At 35.8% G+C, this 22,889-nt stretch overlaps 1 protein-coding gene across 20 annotated transcripts in view; it reads right to left on the bottom strand.

Annotated features, from left to right (window-relative positions):
* Positions 1 to 7,668: 7,668 nt before the first annotated feature.
* LRRC4C (leucine rich repeat containing 4C) overlaps positions 7,669 to 22,889 on the bottom strand; it is a 741,859-nt gene continuing 726,638 nt past the window's right edge. For 19 of the 20 annotated variants that reach the window (XM_066997157.1, XM_066997151.1, XM_066997152.1 and 16 more), the window contains one exon: positions 7,669 to 20,618. In XM_066997157.1, the coding sequence (XP_066853258.1) occupies positions 18,660 to 20,576 (1,917 nt within the window). In that variant the 5' untranslated portion in view covers positions 20,577 to 20,618 and the 3' untranslated portion in view covers positions 7,669 to 18,659. The remainder of the gene's footprint in view (positions 20,619 to 22,889) is intronic. The other variant, XR_010831629.1, reaches the window with a different exon arrangement.

The raw sequence follows: 22,889 nt of genomic DNA, 5'->3' as shown, positions 1-22,889 counted from the left end.
ACATTTTTCCAAAAGACTTATAGCCTGAGGTTACCCCCTTGCTCTCTCCCAGAGACACATTAACAAATCTTATGACAGTTCAAATGAGACAGCTGCTGGCAATCACAGAATTTGTAAGAGGTGTGCTAACCTCACTTAGTCACCTGACTTTCATTACATCCCATCACCTCAAAACTAAATCATCACATCTCTTTACAAAAAATTCCCTTTGACTCCATTAGAATTTATTCTCTGTTTTTTCACTGAGAAGACCAGCAGTGAGAGTCCTTCCAGTTCCCAAACCTGGATTCGATACATGGCACAATAAGGAACCTGGCAAAAATAGAATATGGTGCCCCTCCCGAGTCCTCTGTATTATTCGTATTGCATGAATAGCAATGATGCCAAACACTATATAATTGTTATGTAAGCCCTGTGCTTGGGATTACATTTGCATCCTAACAGTTGAAGATACTATAACTGGCAAAAATAGCACTACTGCACTGCTGACACTAGCAAATATCTTCAAGTCCCAGAAATCTGGTCATCTGATCATACTAGATTTAGCAGAATCTAATATTGAAGTTATCGTGTTTTTAAAATGTGCAATTTTATTGGCTCTACCATCTAAATCCAGCTCATGTAGCCTCCAATGTCTTTAAATTAAAACCAAGCCCAGCCCTCTCCATGTACGATAAGTAATTAAAGGACCAAACAAAAAAAAAAAAAAAAAGAAAAAAGAAAAGAGAGAGAGACACAAAAAGGACCAAAGAGAGAGAGGGGGGAAAAACCTACCCCCCCCCCCCTCCCCCCCACTAAAAAAACACACACTGTCATTTGAATTGTTTCTCTGTGCTTCAGATATGACCCCGAATAGCAAATTCTGGTCTGGCAATGATGTAATCTGTCTGGATGATTACAGTTGCCAAGGGGATCATGATGCAGAGTTCTTTTATCCTGGAGGTGTATAATTGCAGGTACTCAGAAAAGACATGAATGTCTATCCAGCTTTCGATGATGCTCTATGATCTGCCTTATTATATCACAGAAAAAGAAGGAACAGAGCAAAATTAGAAATGAAAATTTACAATGCAGAAAGTGGATGGTAATGTATCTAGCGTCACGAGACATTTGGATTAGACCCTCAAGTAGCGAAGCTCCTGTGACATGCCCAACTCAGACATTCTGAGAATCCAGATGCAGAAATGTGCGTCACCATCAAAACATCACACAGGGAGCAACAGCATACAAGTTAGGAAGTTCTTGTGTCAAAACATAAGTATTTACTTCTCTGTGTGCAGACCAGGCCATCATCTGGTATTGCCTGGGTTCAGCATGGACAAACCACCAAGCTCTGAACAAAACTTCAGCAGTCCCCAGGGGAAGGTTTTGCCTGAGTGGAACGTGAAGGGCTACATACATATGGAAAGTATGTTTTACTTATGTGCTGTGGATGCTTGGGTGTTTGTGACTCAGACCAGCATAGGTGTTTCTAACTCCAGTGTAGAAACCTGTCAAAAGATTTACAGAAGCACTGTGCCAACATGGTGATTTCACTATACTTTGTTTGGGGTTTCCATTTAATTTCTTGCTTTTCTTGATATAAAACTGATCCAAACAGTATGTCACTGATTTCTGTTTCCAGAAAATCCATAAGGTGATGTGAATGAATGTAAACCCCAGTTTCTTTCAAAAAGTTTCTTTCAAAGTTTCAAAACATAACTGATGCAATAGACACTAAACCGTTTCTCATTTGGATCAACTGAAAAAAGCCTGCATCTCTTTAACCAAAATCTACACATCATTCTCTTTATCAGCTGCGTGGAGTGAAAGTACTAATCTTTAAATTTAAGCCATACATCATGTGTCCATTATGCAGAGCGATGTGTTCTGGACATGGAAATCACCATACTATATAACGTAAGCTAGCTAATGGGTAAATTTCACACAAAATACTGTCAAAAGTTCACTATTAAATAGTAACATAATTCTGAGATAACTGACATTATCTCAAAAGTGAGTTTTCTAAATCCCCAAAGAGTACTATTTATTTGCAAGGCAAAAAACAAAACAAACAAACAAAAAAAAAAACCTGAAAACTTACAAAATGGTCAATCAAACCCTATATAATCAACAAAAAGACTTCCAGCAACTTCCAGTACTCCACCACAGCTATGAGCCCAGATTAAAAATACTGCATATACAGTCACATTTTCTGAAAACACGTATATGAGAGGGATGATATTTTGCTTTTCACATTAAGAGTTAAGTCTGAATATTATATTCCTGTAAATTGAAGCCATTTACTATTTGCTAGTTGAACTGTGCAGGAAAACTGGAAAAAAAAATAATTTGATTGAATAACTTCCGATAGGCAAGGCTTCATAATGGTTCAGTAGATAGTTCTAATTATATATAGTTATTTGGAGCTCAGCGGAAGTGACTTTAAATAATAGCAGATTTTGCTATCAAAAGTAAATACTCTGGGAGGACAAGTTCATGTTCCTTTTTTATTTTTTTTCTCCACAGAAACACTGTAACAAATTAAATTCCATTGACAACAAAGAAATTAAACCAACCAAAACAAATTAAAAAAAAAGTAAGAAAAAGAACCATAACACTTAAAATTCCTGATAAGCTTTAAAAGGGACAACATGGGATGAATTTTGCATGAGGGCTAATGTTTTCCTTTATGACATATGAAAGTGTTAGCACATCCCACAGCATGATTCAGCTCTCTCATCAAGCCATTAAGTTATATAAATATTATATCTATTTCATTGCTTCTCTAAGGATATTTGAAGGTGTGTGTGTATATATATATATATATATCTCCAGAGAGTATATTTTTTAAAAGAACAAATAAATAAGCTCAAAGTGCCATTTTTCATTTACAGTGAAAAGTTTGAGCTCACTTAGCAATAAAGACCTGCAGATTTGCCCCAAGAGCTTTAGAAACTTAAGTGGAAAGCATTCTCCACTGCATGTGCTGCATATGAGAGAGAAGGATATTGGTAAGACTGTACTCAGTTTTACAGAAGATGTTTACGAATGCAGTTTCTCACACACATCTACATGTTCACACTCAGATTCCTCCCAAAGAGGCTCAACTATCAACCTCAGATTAAATAAACATACATGACAACAAACCTAATCTATGGGAGTGCTTTTCATGCTAGTGCTCTTCATTAAAAGTCTCTAATTGCGATCATTTTAGTCACACACAAGCAACTAAGAAGAAGCATCCCTAATTTTGGGAAAAGTTAGCAAAGTCCAGTTTCTGAGAAGAAAATTTACACTGGCAAAAAAAAATCACTTCGTACTTTTTCATCATGATGCCGTCAAACTTCCTGAAAATAACAGTGAATTAAACCAAAGATGAGTATTTTGCGACCCACTAGTTCCAGTTTTAACGAGATAAATACAAACCTGTCTCCTCCGGAAATCTTGACTTTCATGTGCTTTTTATGTCTCTCAGTGTTTATGCTGCTTGCTTCCTGGACATGAATTCATGCTTTTGGATCTTACTACCTTCTCTATGACCCCATCTTTCATCTTTGATATCCTAACTTTGTACTTCAGAGAATGGAGCTGGAAAATAGCATACCACTCATGAATTCATGAATTCTTGAGCACTCTTTCCCACAATCTGCTTTTCAAATCTCTAGTAACAGTCTGCCCAAACTAACCATCTGAATGCAGCAGTCCAAGCAAGCCTTTGTTCCATTTGGTTGTTACTTCCCAATGGTATGTTGTTTTCCTATTTAATATACCATTATTTGTTCTCACATATGTATCAGAAATTGTGTTTTGCAGTGAACTGATTTGAGCAATACTAATCATAGACAATTCAAGCTATATAATATATATATATATAGGTATAAACAGAAAGAGTGATTTGAGAGTGGGATGAAGAAAAAAATAAAAAAAATCAGTGATTGTAAGGAAACCAGATTTGATGCAGATCAAAAGTACATGTTGTATGGAACCACACTCTCTTTCTCTTCTTTGCAATCAAACCTATGAATTCCTAATCAGTAGGGAATATCTTAAAATGAACAAATTAAAGTATTGGAAACCAAGCTGTAACCTATTTTCTGCAGAGTGGAAACGTTAATCCTTGAAAATCCTCCTCAACCTCCAAATAAACTTTATTCTATGCAATTAAGATCAATTCTTTTAATTTTTTGAAGCCAGTATCCCCATGACAAGATGGAAATTTGGAATCTATGCTGCTATGCAGCATTTGTGGAATTGCACAGCAGCCTTCGTCACAGTCTTGGTCTGGCTCTACCTTTCTCTGGATTCCAATTGCAGACTGTGGTGCTGGGAAGTACTTCAGGGCGTGGAAGTAAATTGCAATATACAAGGCATACATAGCTAATAAAAGTTTTTTATCCTGTTATCTGGACTATAAAGTCACCCTGGCTTTATTGCTGGAAGTCACCGTGCAGGGTAGAAGATGCTTATGTATTCAAATAAACATATGAATATAATTTACTGAATTTCAATCAGAGGTGAATATGGCCCTTCGCAGCACAATTAAGTTACAGAGTACTTCAACTCTTTTAGGTTACTAATACTTCTTGACAGGTGAGCTTCACTTTTTCTTCTGTGTTGCAACAAAAGTTATTCATTGGCAAAAATGTGGATTTTAATCTAGACTATAAAGTCTGAAGCATAAAAGTGTGTTAATAATCTTAGAAGCTTGAATGCATTCCATTGGCTATTTATTCACAAGTGAAATTTCAATCTCTTGTATATGGCCTCACAATTCCCATTTGTTTCCTCAAATAATTATAATTCAAATTGTACTTAAAACAAGCTCAATCTATATCTACTTTTTGTGATAGACATTGCATTGAGTAATGCAACATAATTGTGTTATTTCAGGCAATATAACGGTTATCCACCACAAAAAAATAATCAAGCAATTTAAAATGTGGTTATGGTTGCCTGAGCAACCAGATTCTTTTTTTTTTTTTTTTTTTAAATGGCCATGTAACCCTGAATATAACTATTGTTTTTTAAAGGGAAAACATCTTGCTATGCAAGTATTATTTTTGGGGGGTAAAAAGGGTATCCAGCGTTGTTCTCTCTCTCTCTCTATTTTTTTTTTTTTTTTAGAGCCAAGAATTCAACCTGTGGAGTTTATTTGTTAATTTACTATGATACTGTGAGAAATACAAGAAGCAGTTAATAAATCCTACAGACAAGGAAGCAGTTGGAGAAGGCTGGAAGACAGATGATAGTTATATCAAGAAGAGCATGTTCTTCATAGAATAAGCTTCTTTATATAGACTTCACAGCCAGGCCTGAGGCACTGAATCCAAATGAAATTGATTGACATCATATACACCAACCACCAAGTTAGAATCTGCAACTTAATCTACCATGTATTTAAGGTTCTGTCACTCAGACTCAGTCTCGTCATCCCTCCCCCCCCCCTTTTTTTTTTAAAGTGTTTAAGACAGAGCCAACTGTAGCAGTATTGGGGTGTTAAAATGTGATTCTGGACTCTGTTAAATAAAGTATCACTACCATATCAGGAGCCCAATACTATTAATTTATTTTTTAGAACATACGAATGTAGGTTGTAGAACAAGGATGTAGGTTGGAAATCTCTTTCTCCTCCTACATCAACTTCCATTTGACTTTCACACCCAATTTCCTACAGGTCCTCACTGTATGAAGAACCATATTTTCCAGCTTCCTAAGACACATGCCCAATATCAGGATGTGCTCTTTCCCTTTAAGCCACAGTCTTCCCCACCTGGCACCATTTCTGACTCAGGACATGCAGAGACTCTTGACATCATGAAGAACACCTGCAACTCTCAGCAGGAAGAAAAAGGGAAAATGAGAACATCATCTGTCTGTTTGTCTGTCTGTTTACACATCCACCTACTGATCATCGCCAGAGCTAGAAGCTCAGGAGACCTCAACTCTGACAAGAGAAGTGCAGTAGAAGGCAAAACCAATACAAGCTGGCATCACAGGGCTGGGCAGCAACCAATGAAATAAAAAAGTAGGATCTCAAGCAGGCACCAAACAGCTTTGGTGGTGTTAGGTATCCTGTACCTCAAAAACATGATTCTACTAAAGTACAAATATATTGTCCAGCACCAAGCAATAATCCAGCATGAACGGCATGATTGCATCAGACTGGTATGCAATGAGATTACCTAACCCAGTATGCCCACTGTCCTTTGCATTGTACCAACCACACCATCACCTGCTCCCAAATCCTTTTACAATCTATTTTCTATAACTAGCTTTCTCCTCATAGTTTAGTTACAGTGAAGGTCCCTTTTCTCGCAGTTCAGTAACCACAGACCTCTGAACACTGCTCGTTCTCCTTTATCGACTGGGACACTTTTCATCATTACAAACTTAATTACATCAGAATAGTTTAAATCAGCAGCCCCCCAAATCCTCAAACTCTGTAACTACAATGAAAATACGGTTCCTTCTAATATTTCACAAAAACCACTAAATTTTTATCTTCTGCTTAAAAATACTGTGAAAGTAAATCCTGTTCTTCCTACAAAACTTTGTCCTTGTCATTTCTGTCTTAACTCAGACGGACAGTGACAACAACAAAATATTACTTGCTTATACATTACTTTCTAGAGTAAAATACATATATATTAACCTATCCATACAACTCATCTCTCTTAACTTAGGAGTCAGAACACTGATGAAAATATTTTATTAGTGACAATTAGTGGCTTGTAATCTGTTGCAAAAGTATTTTTCTATGATGAGATAATGCTGAAGCTTTTATACATTGTATTGAGAAAATAACTCTGAGAGCCAAACTTCTGGTACCTCAGAGAGCATCACTTAAACAATTGTGCTAATAATAGAGGACCAAAAAATCAGAATGTCCAGTGGTACCTCATTAGATATGCATTATTAGTTGGTCAAAGAGAGTTTTATTGTATTTAGTTGTTTCTACATATAGGTTTCTATATTTTTTTTGAAATTAGAACTATTTGCTAGCAGTAATGTAACAAGGCTAAATACCAGACAAAGAAACATTTGAACTCTTAAACTATTCTGGTTATGCAAGATTTACTTTCAATGACTGTACCTCCTAATACTTATTTATTATTAAATATAACAATATTATGATTTAAAATACATATACTCTTCATAATCACATGCACTGTCTTCAGCATTTATATTTCTCATTTACCCTCAGCCTATTTCAGGAAAAAAAAAAAAAGGAAACATGCAGTTTGTTAGCTTTGCTCTTCAGTTCTCATAAACTGTAAGAACGCAGCACTGTTTCAGTTGCTAACACTAGCAAGAGAGTACATCTTTGCATTTGAATGCTAGAGTTAGGAAATATTTATTTTGATTTTGTGTTCTTTTTTAATTGAGAGCGCAGTGCTGAATTTTAAAAACTGATTCTAAAACATACTGTTCTGTTCTATGTTACTAATACACTGTTGAGGAAGCAGTTGCTGGAAGAAATGTATTATAGGGATGTATTTGACCTTAATTAAAGGAAGAGAACTCAAAGTACTCAAATAACTTTGTTCAATCTTGAACTGTAATACAAAATAATAAAGAAATAACACCTTTTTGATCAAATGATTTGTCAGCAATGAGAGGAGATTTATTTAATGCCAAGAGTATGGACACAAGCTTGGATATTACTGTTTCCAAATATTTCTTTAAAAAAAAAAATCTTGATACAAAAATAATGATATATTGTAGGACATTTATACTATATATATTGAGCCTAGAAGTAAAGCATTCACACAGTAAAAGGGAAAAGAAGAAAGATTACTTTCTACCTGTGCTACAACACAATTCAACTAGTCTTTGTCTCAGATCCCTCCATTCTAGAATAGATATCATACTTCTTTAAAAGGAATAAAAGGCAGCCTGAATGTTGAGATGAATATAACAAGACCACTCCTTACAGCAATATCACTGAAGACGATTAAAAAATTTTAAGCACAAAAGCCAGGCACTTTTAAATATATACGTATACACTAAAATAATTAGCCTTCTAAATAAATAATAGTAAAGAGAATTTAAACTAGAACGATGTAGACATCAATCTCCCTCCCCTCGCTGGCTGTCTCCTTAACTGCTATCAACAAACTCTGTGCTTCCTCTGAGTTGCCAGAATTTATTTATTTTTACACCACAGAAAGGCAAAGCTTAGCATTGCTTTGCTGCAAGACCTCAGCAAATTTCTTCCCCTTTCCATCCATGATCCTCTGCAGCCTCCCCTCCTCAAATGCTCCCATTGGGAGCATTGCCATGGGATAAGCATTTCCCCTAGCAGCTGAGGTCTCCCTGTTCCAGTCACTTGTTATGTAAAGTAGCACTCACAAATTGGGAAGAAATAACTCAGACAGTTTTTATCACAATTTCCCTCCTTTTACAGACGAGGAGGAGGGAGATTTCCAGTAAACGTCTGTAACTCATGGAAGATTTGCTGAAGTAATAAATAACAGCAACTCCTCCTTACCCCTATAATCATGAACACATACTCTGTTCACACACGTCCTTCAGTCAACTCCTAGCTCTTTAATGTTACATTACTTTTCCATAACGGTGTTCTGCCCTTTAGTTGAATCAATCTTCTTGAAGACAGAACACTTTACAGTCCACACTAAAGATAACAAGTAAGGCTGAACATGATGCTAAGAATCAAAATCCACAACAATCTGCAAAAGTTTACTTACTCAGGAGAAGTCTTTTTCTTGGAGGAAGAAGGGAAGCCATTTCCTACACCTTCCCCAGGTGAAATGCATCTCACCCCCAATCTGAGTGCTGCTCAACACTTCTGATTGCTTCATACAGCTGTGCATGTAACCCTTCACTTTCTTCCTATAGAATAGAAAATGTGGTCTGTTTTACCCTTTCTCCCAAAGCAAAAGTCTGGGAAAGCTACAAGAGAAATGAGGAGTGTATTGCAGAATTTGTTTACATCTGACACAATCTGAATGCATTGTCACTGTCCACAGTTGTTGTCAGTGATATCACAGGTGTGCAACAGACACAACACAACATAACCTTCAAGTAGCACCACCAAATCATGTATTTCTTTTATTTGAAGATCATCAGTGAAGATAATATTCATTACAGTCCTCAAAGAGAATCACTGAATGCTTAAGAAACACAAGGAAAAAATCCTACCTCAGAAAAAACAGCAACAGAAGTAATGACCAGCATTTCAACTGCTTTTTGTACTTGTGTTTCCCAACACACCTTGAAAATGGGGAAGCTGTTTCAAAAGGTCATAAAAAGATTTTTTTTACAAGGCAATCACATGTACCCTTGGCAAACTACACAGACATTCACCTTCTTCCACTTCCAGATGCCTAAACTAGAGTACTTCTAAGTGCCTGGTGAAAGGTCTTACCTTTTTCCCTAGGCAATAGATAAGGAAACCTATCTTCCTCTCTTTAGGTTCTTTGACTTTCATTTTAATTTAATAGCTAAAGTAGCTGTGGTATCTCAACTTGACAGTCAAATTGTTCAGTGCCCTATGTCTTCATTTAAGCCATTTCACAAGAAGGTGGAGCCAACTAGACAGCAGATCCTCCAGACTCACTGCGTTATATCCAGATATATTATATATATATGGAGATATATATATATATGTATGAATATATATATATCAGATATATATATTATATCCAGAGGGTTGACTCTTACCTCAGGGATAGCAGGGGCCCATCCCCACCAGAACTTTTGCCTTGGTGAAAGCTTTTTGTGTCTTAGTTTCCTCCTCTGCCAAGCATGTCATCAGGCAGATAGCCCCAGGTCCAGTGTCATGATGCACCCAATAGGAAGTGCACTGCATCTCCACTAAAGGGAACTGCTGAAAAGCATCAGAGCCACAGACCATGTATGTATATACCCAAGTTTATATTTATACCTATATATGTGTATATGTATATACAATAAAGTATGAGATTTATATTTGTTTTGAATCTTTTGTGTCTTGAAAGATCTATTTCTTCTAAGATATATGTGTATATATATATATATAGATATCTATATATATTTCCCCCCCACCCCATGGGCTCTTTACACAAATATTTGGATTCACATATGTCCTGGGAGCAAAATCACCAACTTCTTTCTTCTTGCCATTACTTGTGACATTCCTTGGAAGCTGCCTGAGAAAAGAAATGGAATAAAGAGAATTAATCTTATCAATTAGGATTGCAGAGAAACATAACTATTGGAAGTTACTGTAAAGGACTGTCAGAGAGCAGTTAGTATCTAAACAACAGATATATAGTGATGACTCATTTTCTTTTGCATAACTTACCCTCCAAAGAGAGGATCTTAGCTATCAACCACTTTGCAGCTACACTACTTGTAGAGCACTTGAAATAAGATATACAATGCTAACCCAAGGCCAAATTCAGGAGGAAGAGAGATTATATTTATTACCCCATGATTTGTATACTGTGGTCTATTTGCAAAGCATCTAATAGAGTTTGTATCTCAGAGTAAATATTCTTACTGAGAACTTGCATTTGTCACAGAAGACTGGTTGCATGGGAGCAGATACAGAAACAATGCTTCTCAACCACTGCTGCTGCATCCTTAAAGTCAAAGCTGCAATGCTGTCACAGTGAAGCAATGGGAAGAATGTGATTCTCAGCCCAGCAATTCTCTTAGGGCATAAATAACGTTTAAAAGAACAAAATAACTCCCTCTACTGAACCATTAAAGCAGCACATCAGGTTTCAACTTTAAAATTAAACTAAACCAACAGACCACTACCAGTCAATTAGATGCCATGAATCTGCACAAATGTAAAATGTTAGCATTATTTCTAGTAATGTGCCTCCTTAACCATGCAATCAGTACTTTACAGTCATTTAAAAAAAGACCCATAGTTAACTGTGGTCATCAGGAAGAAAATCCATGTAAAAACAAGCTGATGTGATCCGTCAGTGATGCTGATTAAATATCAGTCTTGCAGCATCTCCATCAACTGTGCACGAAATATGATTTCAGAAATCTAAATCAATAGAGTTCAGAAATTTTAAATATGAAAACAATTTACTGAAAACCCAAGCTTCCTTGTTACTGAGGTTGTAAGACAATCTTTAGAGGATACAGAGAGCTCTTCTATTCCAAGATAGCAAGAAGAGGCAACTTAAAACAAAAAGCAAAAGTAAACTACCAGATGACCAGGGGTTTCTTTTTTTTTTTTTTTTTTTTCCAAAATTCTAATACCAGTGGCATTACCCAGCCAAAAATAAAAAATAAAAATTATATTCCCAGTTGAGTGGATGAAGTAAAAATAAGCCTCTTCTTAGTTTCTAATTAAAAATAATCTATTACTTAAATAATCAAAGAAGATAGAAATAGAAAGTAGTACTAATTTAAACATTTCACTAATACCATCCTTGCCTTTTCTACGCATTTTCTTACAGATTCATTTTAAGGGACCAATTTTAAAATCAGCAGAGACAAATGTTAAAGTCAGCAGAAGCTAATGTTAAAATGATATTTACATGCAGAAATTGCCAATTGTGTGATCCCAGCATACAAATTTCTACTTTTTTCTCTTGGTTGGGAAACTATTTCTAGGGGTAAATAAGAACAGTTATTTTCAGACTTCCAATTTAATTCTATCTCTAGATACAGTAACCTTGTAGTGTTTTAGTACAATATCTAACATCCTAAATAGTCCTCTGAGACTGGTTTGACCCATGCAAGGCTAAGGACTTCTGTTTTATTACTTTGAAAATAATTCCTCAGACAGTTTTCAAAATGATTTATTTAGAATGCATTCACCAGTGTATTTAACTATTATCCAGTTATACCAAGAGTGGTATAACTGAAATGAAATAAAAAAAGGAAGGAAAGGAAAGAGCTTCTCACTCCTTTTCATCTTTTTTCTTCTCTGTATTTTCTTTTCCTTTCCTTCCCCCCCCTCCCACCCCTACCTGTAGTGCTTAGTTATTTTTCAGGACTCTTCTCTCCTCATTACCACTGCATTTTATTTTATTTGTCCTTGCCTGGCTCAGCAGCCCTTTATTATTTCACTGTTGTGTTAGGTGGGCCAAGGCTTCCTTTTCAGTGAATTGATTGCTTCCCCATAGAAGTGTCAGAAATTAGCAGAGAGATGAAAAGAGAAACACCCAGAGCCAACGTTTCTCCACGCAGAAAGAAGACGTGACAGTATTTCCAACAATAATTGCTCAAATCTATCCTGATGAAAGCACTACTGACGTAAGCAATAGAATTTATAAAAAAGAAAATAAGCAGTACAAAATAATCTCTGTCATTGCATCTTAGTAAAAGCCATGGCACTTATTGGTGTCCCTGCTTTATTCAGTCTGATAAGAACTTGATGACTTTGCAGAGTCAAATAGATAAATTGTTCTTAATAAACAAACAAATAAAGACAGAAAAAACAGGGGGAAACGCTGTTTGTTTAGGCATTTGCTTTCTAGGAATGATCAGTGAGCATTCCTATTTATCATCCAGGCGGCAGGTGATCAACAAACATAATCATACATACAAGATTAAAAAAAAATACACAAGTGATTTATGTAACTACTTTGCAGTATAAAATAGGAAGTACTTGTTTAGAAGTTAATGGACTTAAACACCTAGTACCCAGGCCTTCAGAAGCTCTACTTAATGTTACAACACTGACCTTTTGTCTGTCCTATTGACCACTGGAATTCGATCTGAAGACAGGATGGAGAGACGAGTGCCTTAGGAAGACAGCTTCAAAAAAAGACAGTTGAACAGTGAGACAGAAATGGCAAGCCAAGAAAGGCAGGGAAAGGGAAGACAGTGGGTACTGTCAGAAACAAAACTCAGATTTCCACCAACTCAGCTCTGTCAACTGTCCATCCTTTTGAGGAATTAAATGTGCAGATTAAATCAAATTGAATTACACATTACAGAATTAAATTAGTCATAGGGGTTGGATTAATTCAGTGGTCCACTAACTCCAGTGCCATTTTACTAGATCATCTCCCAGCAAACTTATTCTGTCTTTCCCTATTTGTGCATTTCTTCTTTTACTCCATTTATCTCACCTGTAAAATCACAGACTCACATTTTAATTCTACACACATACAGACCTGTACATGTATAGCATTACAAGTTTCACTTTTTTTTTTTTTTTTGGTAATTTAGATGAGTTTACCTGAGCTACTGTGAAAGGAACAGAAATACTTTTCAAGGTAACAGAATTCAAAATTTCCTACCAAAATAAAATACAACTGCAATTTATATTTTAAATATGATGAGAGTATAACCCATGCAAAACCATATTCTTCAAACTCATGTGTGCAGCACATATTACTATTGTAGAACAGAATCAAAGAAATTGAGGAATCTTTCACTGTACAAGCCATTTCCAAACTATGGAAAACCCCAGAGAATATTAAACATGAACCTGCAGTGAATGGAGTTTGGATATTAAAAGAGAATTGCCTTGCGTGGCCTGTCTGAGAAATTGTTCCAGAGCTGAAAGCCCAGATTACATCATTCATGTACTTCAACATTTAAATGAAAACACAAATCTGTGGATAGGGCAGTCAGAATACTTGAACAAGCTGAATGATACATAAAGTTGTTCAAATGTTTGAGTTTGCATATAGTATTAAAAAGATGTTAAGTTTATCTAGGATGTCTGACTTCCACTTCTTGCTGTAATCATTACATCTTACTGTTACTTCCAAGTTCAAAACAAAAATGTTCTGATAGCTTCTATTTTTTAAAAAACTAGTTTTCTACTTTTGCTTAAGACTGGGTTTTCAAAGTTCTTAAAATGACAGACCTTATTTTCCTTTTTCTTACTGTACAAAGGATAGTAATAAAATCTGATGATGTCATCATTTCAGTACCTCCTTGTCATTTCAAAATTGAGTAATTCACTAGAATTACAGTATAGGAAAGATTTTTTCACTTTTAAAAGTCAGCCAGGCTTCACTGATTCAGTCCTTTTGAGATTACTCAAATTATACTCTGAGTATAAGTTTATAAATGTATGAAAGGACTTAAAACAAGGCAAATTAAAAACAGTATTTTGTTTAACAAATCTCACCTAGGGAAATCTCAAATTATTCTTACGGAAGTAAATGGCATGTAACTACTTAAGTACAGATCTCATTTGTTCTTAAGAGTTCTTAATAGTGCAAAGACTTTCCCAGACTCCTTTAAACCAGCATTAGCATTTTGTTGAAGCATAATGACTTTGTCCTTTGTGTAAACTTGCACTGTAGGCCTGTGATTTTTTTTATTCTTCAAGGTTTCAGTTTAGTGTACACTAAGCCTTAAAACCTATCAGCGATTAAATCCAATAAACAAGAAAAATAATTCCTTCATTTCTAGTCATGCACTGCATGTCTGAAACTGAGTTATTATAACCCGATTAGTTTTGCATCTATGCTCTTAGCTGGGGAGCAGCCCGTGAACTTGTTCCTAACTCAGAGCTCTCCTACCCTGCCATATTCTTCCAGCTGTAAAGTACACAAAACCACAGCATTTCCATGAGACATCACAGAGTGAGGCTGCACGGCCAACAAACATTGCAGATTTACCAGACAGGTTTCCCAGAATCTCCCCAAACCCATCTCCTGCTAGCACTGCTGTATTTTAGTAGTGATAGCTGTAGATATCGTTCTACTCTGGTACTAATATAATACTAATAATACCACCTCCACACTACAGCATCCACCATTATGTTCAGACTAACTGTAGACTGAATTTCAGATATACGTTTGAACTGAAGATTTCTCTGGCAACACCTACACAAATGAGAAAAAGATGCATTAAATAGTTCTAGTAAGAAAAACAGAAACCCAGATACTGAAGTCCAACTCTCCTTATTATATCTTGAAGATAACGATATATTAATTCATTTACCTCTTTTGGTATGAAATTGAAAGGTAGCTCCTAACATATCTTAGACTTTCATTGCCTGGACTTTAAAAAAAAATAAAAAATAAATAAAAAGAAAAAGAAAATTTCAAAACATGTTGTACTTAGCTCATGTAAAAATTGGAATATAGGGAGAAGGGGTTGAAAAGATTTTCCATTCTCATCATTGAAAAGACTACAGGAATGGTCACATCTAACATATAAAAGCTGTTATGAAATATTTTCACAAGACTATGAAGCTAGTACATCTAAATGTGCTAGTACATCTAAATACAATATCTATTTAGTTATCTTTTCTCTAATGCTGTGATTAACCTATAATGCCATCAGTGGGGAAAGGGAATCTCAAAACCACTAAATATAATTTTTAATTCATTAAGATGAGCAAAAGACAATACAATTACTGTAATACTTTTCATGTATATTTTCATGTAGCCCTTTTCAAAGTAAAATAAAATGTCTGTCTTGTATAATGAATTGGATGGAACTCACTTGCTTTGCTTTTCACATATTATTTCTCTACATGGCAAGATTTATAAGACTTGATGACACTTCCAGAAAGAAAATGCTCTGTTCTTTGTATTCATATAGGACAACAGGGAACCATCTTCAAACTCCATCAAATAATCTGAAGAACAATTCATACTTTCTCATGAGCCCACTAGAAAGTGATAGCTCATAATCAAGGTCACATTTTTTTTCCCACAATTCTTTTACATCATACACAACCACGTCACCTGTAAAAGAAATTTCATTAGAGCTTTCTGTCAGTTATGCTATAAGAGACTCGGGCTTCATTCTTAACACTGTAGTCTTTGCAAGAGTTGCAGGCTGCATTAGCTTGTGATCTAAACACCAAAACAAGAAAGTGCACAGCACTCCCCTCACATTATTGCAGAACTCAGTTCAGAATTTAAGCTGTGATATTCTCTAACTCTGGTATTAAATTAATCTGCAAAAATAATCTCTGTAGTTCCAAGAAGGATAGGGAAGATGCAGGGAATGTCATAACTAGTACAGTTTCCACTTAACACATATATCTTTTCCTAACCAAACACACTAAAATGCCTTTTCTTTATCCCTATTATGAACAAGCAGGAATATCTTTTTCTTTTTTTTTTATTTCTTTTTTTTTTAAAGTATTATTCAATTAGTCAATATAACCTGATTAACACTCAATAAGAATATATATATATTTTTTAAAAACAGTTACTGATATTATTTTGTATCACTTCAAAGAGGAATAAAGATTGTTACTGACACTGTGTCCTGGTTTGCAATAGCTCTATCTTTTATTATTATTTTTTTCTTAAAGGCCTCCAAACACTTAACCTTTAGCAGTTAGTAAAAACTGCATGTTTATAAAACCATGGTGACCTAAGGTGCTTTAGCAGATATCAGCTAGGGAGTAGCCATCTTTTTGAAATATAAACCTGTTGATTACAGATGGTCCAGATTTAGGTTTCCCTGAAGCAACTTTTTCAATTGTCAGGTAAGTATTGGCCACGGACATAATGTTACTAGCCAGCTGGGCAAAATACAAATACCTGTGTACTTGCAGCATTTCTGTACAGACTTTATCACAACACTTAGAAGAAATCGCCAACGAAATTCTGTAATGTACTTCGAAGAAATAGGCAAAGCGAGGAATCACAACTTCAGTGTTTTACATTCAAGTCCATATTTGTCCTCTACTAAAATTCTCTTAGAGTAGATATTATTTCTCATGTAGTACATCAAAGGATAATGTCTTGCCAAATGTTTCTTTGAGATTATTATAGAACTTTTGGTTTCATTCTGCATTATACTTATCAGACTCCTTGCACTGCATGATTCATTGTCACATATCTTAACATTGCCCTTTTTAAATGAGATCTTCTTCCTGCTACATTCATTTGCAACCTTGAGAACTGTGTATCCAACAAGATATTTACCCCATCAACCTACCTAGATATTCCTTCTTAAATTTATGGAATAGAAGTATATTGTTCAGGAAGATCTTTGTCCTGCATGCTGTTGCATACCAGAAAGGTCCACAGAAATTTTGATAGGAACTAAGTACATTATTTACCTGGAATATGTCAACTGAAACTCACAGTATGTGTAGTTAAGGAAAGAAATCAGTGAAAAGACATTCAGAACTGATATTCAGTATATGATTCCTTTTCCTAATCTACATTGTCTTAAAATGCTTCTACTCAGTTGCCAATGCGTAGTTTAATTCAATAGTTTAATTCTACACTTGGAGGAATACAGTGTCCTGAGTCTGTTTTTTTCTTAAGCAAAGCCTTCCTTTTACCTTTCAGCATACAAGATATACACCATTCCTATACCAGTAAGCTAAATCCACAGAACATATAAAAATAGAAATGAGTGTACAATTCGTATTGGTAAATGAGTCTGAGTTTTAATTAAACTAAACTGGTTACTTTATAAGCAGTCTAATTGTCATGCATATTATACTAAACTGATCTGGCTAAGGCTGTCCTGTCTTTTTTCTTCATTTTTTTTTTTAAAATCAAAATCCTTGGACGTCCTCTGAGTTACACCTTCAACAGCATTTTGATTTAATTTTGCACACAGAGATACAGATCTAAACACGGGCCTTATAGATATCTAAAGATATTTCATATTTTTGTCTAGGAATAGCAGAATAACTGAACTGGAAACTACTAGCTTTGATACAAAAAATGAATTTTCTTATTGATAGCTATAGATAATAAAAAATAGAACATACTTTTCATCCTTGTCTAATAAATCCAGTGATACCCAAAACTTTTTGTAGAACTTTCCCTGGTATTGTAGGATACATCTGGTGATATAAAAGAGATAACTGTTAACACTGTTAGAAGATATCATCATTATTTTGCATTAAAAGCCAAGCAACCTTGTTTGCTAGTGTACTGCTTACACACACTAAAATGAAAACTGTGCTATTCTTCAGTAATGATCCAAAGTGCCTTAATTATTCTCTTTAAAGTGATTGTGTTTTGGACCATCACAGCAGAATATTGTAAGAATTTTAAAAAGCTTTTGATGTTTAAAGCCACGCTAAAAATGAGCTATATCCAAGTACAGAAAAAAAAAACAATATTTTATTTATAATCTTAGTTTAGTGTTTGAACTACAAATTCTGGTTCTAGAATTGCTTAAAAGATCATGGGTTTTATAGGTTTTCACAAGTAAATTAATTTTTTTTTTCTTTTTCTTCCTTTTTTCACAGAATGATCCTTTTGGTAAATACAGAGCAAATCATCAAATAATTACATGGAGGAAAAAAAAAAAAGTTTGCTTGTTTGTTTTGCTCACTTGTAAAGCTGCTGCTAATATTCCATTCCCTGTCGAATAATTTCAAAAAGGGCATGAGAAAACAAAAGAAAAAGAAGAGAAAAAGAAGTGACAAAATAGACCGAATCTCACCACTAGAATTCACCATAAAAATTCCCAAAGTGTAACAGAATTCTTACAAAATTTCCTAGACCAGTTCCTTTAGGGAATCAAGATCTCCTATGAAAAATATGGCAAATGGGAATCAGGGTTGGCTGGGAAGGAAAAAGGGAAGGAGGAGGGTAAATAAGTGCAGCAAAAAACAGGTTCTGAGGAATACACATAATTTTGTCTGCTTTAGATCACAATAGAATTTTTAATAAATAAATTTCTTTTTCTTTGTAAAGACACTTTTTTGAAACAGTAGATTTAGCCCAGTCATTTGTGTCATTTGCTTTATAAACCATCTTTTTTTTTTGTCCCCACCCCCACCCCATAATGTCTTAAATGTTTTAGATCTGAGTCTCTTGTACATTGTCTTTTGAGTTCATTCGGATCAATAACGGTTCATGCACTGAACTGTGTATTGAATTTATTGTGTTAACTGTTGTTGTGTGGTTGAAAGGAGACTTATAAGAGTTATAGTGATTTAGGTGCTCATGCTCTATTGCTGGCATGGGCAAGTGACTCTCTATGGGTGTGTCACCTGTAAGCTCATCATCCACATTAATGATCTCTACAGTCCGTGTTGGAGCATGATGGTTCTGCCGGTGATGCTGTTTCCTCATTTTGTAGAAAATTACCAGCATCACAGCAGCCATGAGAGTGATAGCCACAAAACAACCAATTATGATTTTGGTAGTCTTCATAACCTCATCTATTCCTGGGATCCCGTTGTTTGCGTCCGTCACAGGAATGGTGAACGTTTTTTCTGTTGATCTTGTGCTCTGTGGAGTGAGTGAGGTTGTCATGTTAGTGGTCTCCCAGTTGGTAACTGGTGTGGGCCCAACCTGCTCTGTGGTCTGTGCCTCATCCTGAGAAGGTTCCACAGTCTCTACTGTGACAGTTGAAAAGTATGTGTAACCAGGGTTATCCAGGGCAGTCACATTCAGTGTGGCAGAAGCTGTGGTATTCCCAACAGAGTTACTCACCATGCATGTATACAAACCCGTGTCTTGCACAGTTACCTTTGTAAAATTCAACGTGCCATCACTGAGCACAGCAATCCGAACTCTGTATGCCCCATGTGTCATAACAGATCCATTTGGAGTAATCCAAGATACAGAGGTCAGGGAGGTTGATGCCCGGCATTTCATCTCTGCAGCCATGCCTTCTGTGACGTTGAGGTCTGCTGGTGGCTCCACTATGACTGGAGCGTAACACGTGAAGTAGTTCAGGTCCAGCTCACCAATGTACCTTCCTTTCAAACTAGGAGGTGTGTGGCAACGGGCACAGCATGCAGTATTGGAGGGTGCCTTGTCTTTAATCCACCAGCTGAGCCAAAGGATATCACAGTTGCAGTTCCAAGGATTGTGATGCAGGTGGATCCTTTCTAGACGGAGCGGTGTGAACAGGTCATGAGGCAGTAGTGTTAAATTATTGTGTGCCAGATTGATCTCCACAAGTGATTGAAGGTTATCGAAAGCATTCCTTTCTATCACTTGAATCTGAGACTGTATCATCCACAGTTTCTGAAGATGCATTAACCCTTGGAAGGAACCTGGCCGGATGGCAGTCAGATGATTCCCAGAAAGATCTAACTCATCCAGTTTTACAAGTGGGGTGAGGTTAGGAATCTCTCGAAGATTGCACATGGCAAGGTTCAAATACCTCAAGTTGGACAGACCTTCAAAGGCACCTTCTGAGATATATGAAAGCCTTTTCAATTCTCCCAAATCCAACCTCCGGAGAGAAGGAATTCTGTTAAAAGCATAAGAAGGAATGCTCTCAATGGGGTTGTTTCTCAACCAAAGTTCCTTCAGTTTTGACAGGTATACAAAAGCCCCATTCGGGATAGTGGTCAGACGATTGTCAAAAAGTTCCAAAGTATTGAGATTGGCCAGACCATTGAAGGCCCCTATTTCAATTGTTCTGATGTGATTCCTGCTGAGCTGCAGGATTTCTAGGTGCCTCAGATGCTTGAAGCTATTCACTTTAATGATTTGGATCTGATTCTCATGGAGGTTGAGTAACCGGGTGTTGGTGGAGATGCCGTCTGGCACGTCTCTCAGATTTTTCCGTACACAAATCACTTTACTGAACTGGTTGCTGCAGGAGCAGACAGAAGGGCAAGTTTGAGCCCTCACTAGACCAGCCACCACAAGAAGCTGAAGAGCCAACAGCACCACAAGCAGGGGGTCAAATAGGGCCCTGTTAAACCTAGGACCTATCATTATCTGCTGTGGATGTAAGGTCATCTTGTTCAACATTCATAATTTATTTGGTGTTGGTCCTTCTGGAATTTCAATAGTCTGAAAAAAAGAAGGGAAAAGGAGAATATTAAATTAGTCTCAAATACTTAAATGTGCTCTCTAAACAAGAGACTTCTCAAGTCCTTTCAGTCAACTCTACCAATTTCATCAAACTGTAGTATGAATAGCTATACAAATTCTAATATTTTGTTTCCTGTAAAGCAATGCAATGAGATAGGAAATATCCAGACACTAGCTTTTCCTGCTCATTCCAAAGTATAATGCACGTAGCTTGATGGCAGATAAGTTCAACCACACTGCATACCTATGAGTAATGTTCTAACTCAAGAGTTGAAAGAAGTGTCAAGAACCTCAAAAAGCAAAAATGAGTAAGATAACAATCATCAGAATATTCAGGGATTGAACTTTGTTAATATTAAAGTAAATCAAGACAAGAAATAATATGAAGGCTAAATGAAGACTCCTGTTTTTATTATTATTATTATTATTGGTGAAACTATTTATCTATACAAATGTGATTCCTGCATCAGAATCTGACTGAAAGTAAAGCCTTTAATACTGAATGTAGCAGATCATGGAAATGTTAGGGCAAGATCTTGCCTATTTCAGATTTTAAAAATAAAATACAAAAGAAACATGCTGAGCATCAGTTCTTCCCTACTGTTAAACAGTATCATCCAATTTCATGATATTTCCTCCTCAATTCTTTAGTTTGGCACCACCAGCAGCAGAGAAGCAAGCATTAGTAAATGTGTGCTGAACACAGAAATAAGAATAGCCATTTAAATGCTGACAAATATCTCTGTAGCTGCAGAGTGGACAATTTCATTAGTACCTCTAAAAAAAATCCTACAGTTGTTACTATAAGGGGGAAAAAGGCCTTTACCCTACAAATTATCATTCTAAGTCTTTCAGTACTGATTCCTCTGGGGTAATTCTTAAAGCCTCCAGCCCTCAGTTCATTTTCAATCTTCTGCTCACTACAAGGTCCCTCTGCTGTAGAGATTAATGACATTTCCTATAAATCAGCCAAAAGTGAAGTCTTATAAATTACATCATGCTTAGAGCATATTTATAACCTAGAGCACCCAAATGCATAATACATGTATTCAGTAAAACAAAATACTAAAAGGCAAAAACTTTCTACTCCAGCCTTTAAATTGTTTCATTGTGTGTGAAGAAGCTTTATTTCTTTAAAAAATAAATAATTATTAATAAAAAACCCATAACTTGCATCTTCATAGCAATTCATTTAATGAAAGACTTTTTCTAATTATATATTCAGACAATGTATTTTTCTGAGAATTCACTTTTGCATTTTTTTTTAACTTGTTATAATGGTTCAGAGCTAGCAAGTGTTCTCATCTCACTTTTAATAATTCACTGCAGAGAAAGCCAATATAATGGCTTAAATACCGGTGAGTGGGAATTGGAAGATCTGGGCTGTTTGTTTGATCTGCTCTGTTAAGTGCTATTTATAAAGCATCAGTCTTGGTATGAAAGATTCATGAAACTAATGTGTTTTGCAACCTTGAGCAAGTCACTCAACTTCTCTGCCCGTGGCTTAACTTTTGCCATATGATCCTGGATAACCTCGTGGCTGTAGCATTAGATGCTCCTGCTTCTCCGTCTGCCAATACCCATACTCCTGAACATTGGCTTCATGGGTTTAGGGTAATGTACTAGACTTTGATGAGGGGTAGCTGTTGTACACACGTTCCCTTTTACTGCAGGTTTACAAGCATCTCTTCAGAGGCGCTCAACACAATATATAGAAACACTCCCAAACTAATCCCTAAAGCTCACTAAAAGACAAGTTCTATTACACAAACAATCCACTGTAGTACAACTATCAGGAAAAAAAAAAAAAAAAAGCTTTGAAAAGGACCTGTTTCCCATTTGAATTAAATTGGATATTTATTTATGAATTGATCAATATTGATTTCAGACTTCTTAGTTAAGATCTATGATCCATGAATTTTGCTGTTGAATAGTTATTAACCACCTTATATGATAGTTAATGTGACTCTATTAGCATTTTTTTTTGTCTCTGGTTTTGTTTTACTGGGTAGATTTATCTTTTTTTTTTTCCTGCCTCATTTTTTAAAAGTCTTTTAAAACTTATTCCTTAATGACTTAGACTGAATAAATGCATTATCAAGTAATAAAACAGATGCAGAAGCACACCAAACTAATTATTCTACCATCACACTAGTGTAATGTTATTGTCTTCACTGTAACTGAGACGAGAACTCTGCTCTGTCAAGCTTCAGAGCTGCCAGTTATCCTTGTATGGCTGGTGGGGCATGG

The sequence above is a fragment of the Anser cygnoides genome, chromosome 5, assembly GCF_040182565.1.
Source record: "Anser cygnoides isolate HZ-2024a breed goose chromosome 5, Taihu_goose_T2T_genome, whole genome shotgun sequence".
NCBI classification, from domain to species: domain Eukaryota; kingdom Metazoa; phylum Chordata; class Aves; order Anseriformes; family Anatidae; genus Anser; species Anser cygnoides.
The sequence above is the reverse complement of the archived record's forward strand: the minus strand, read 5'-3'. Positions and strand labels throughout refer to the sequence as shown.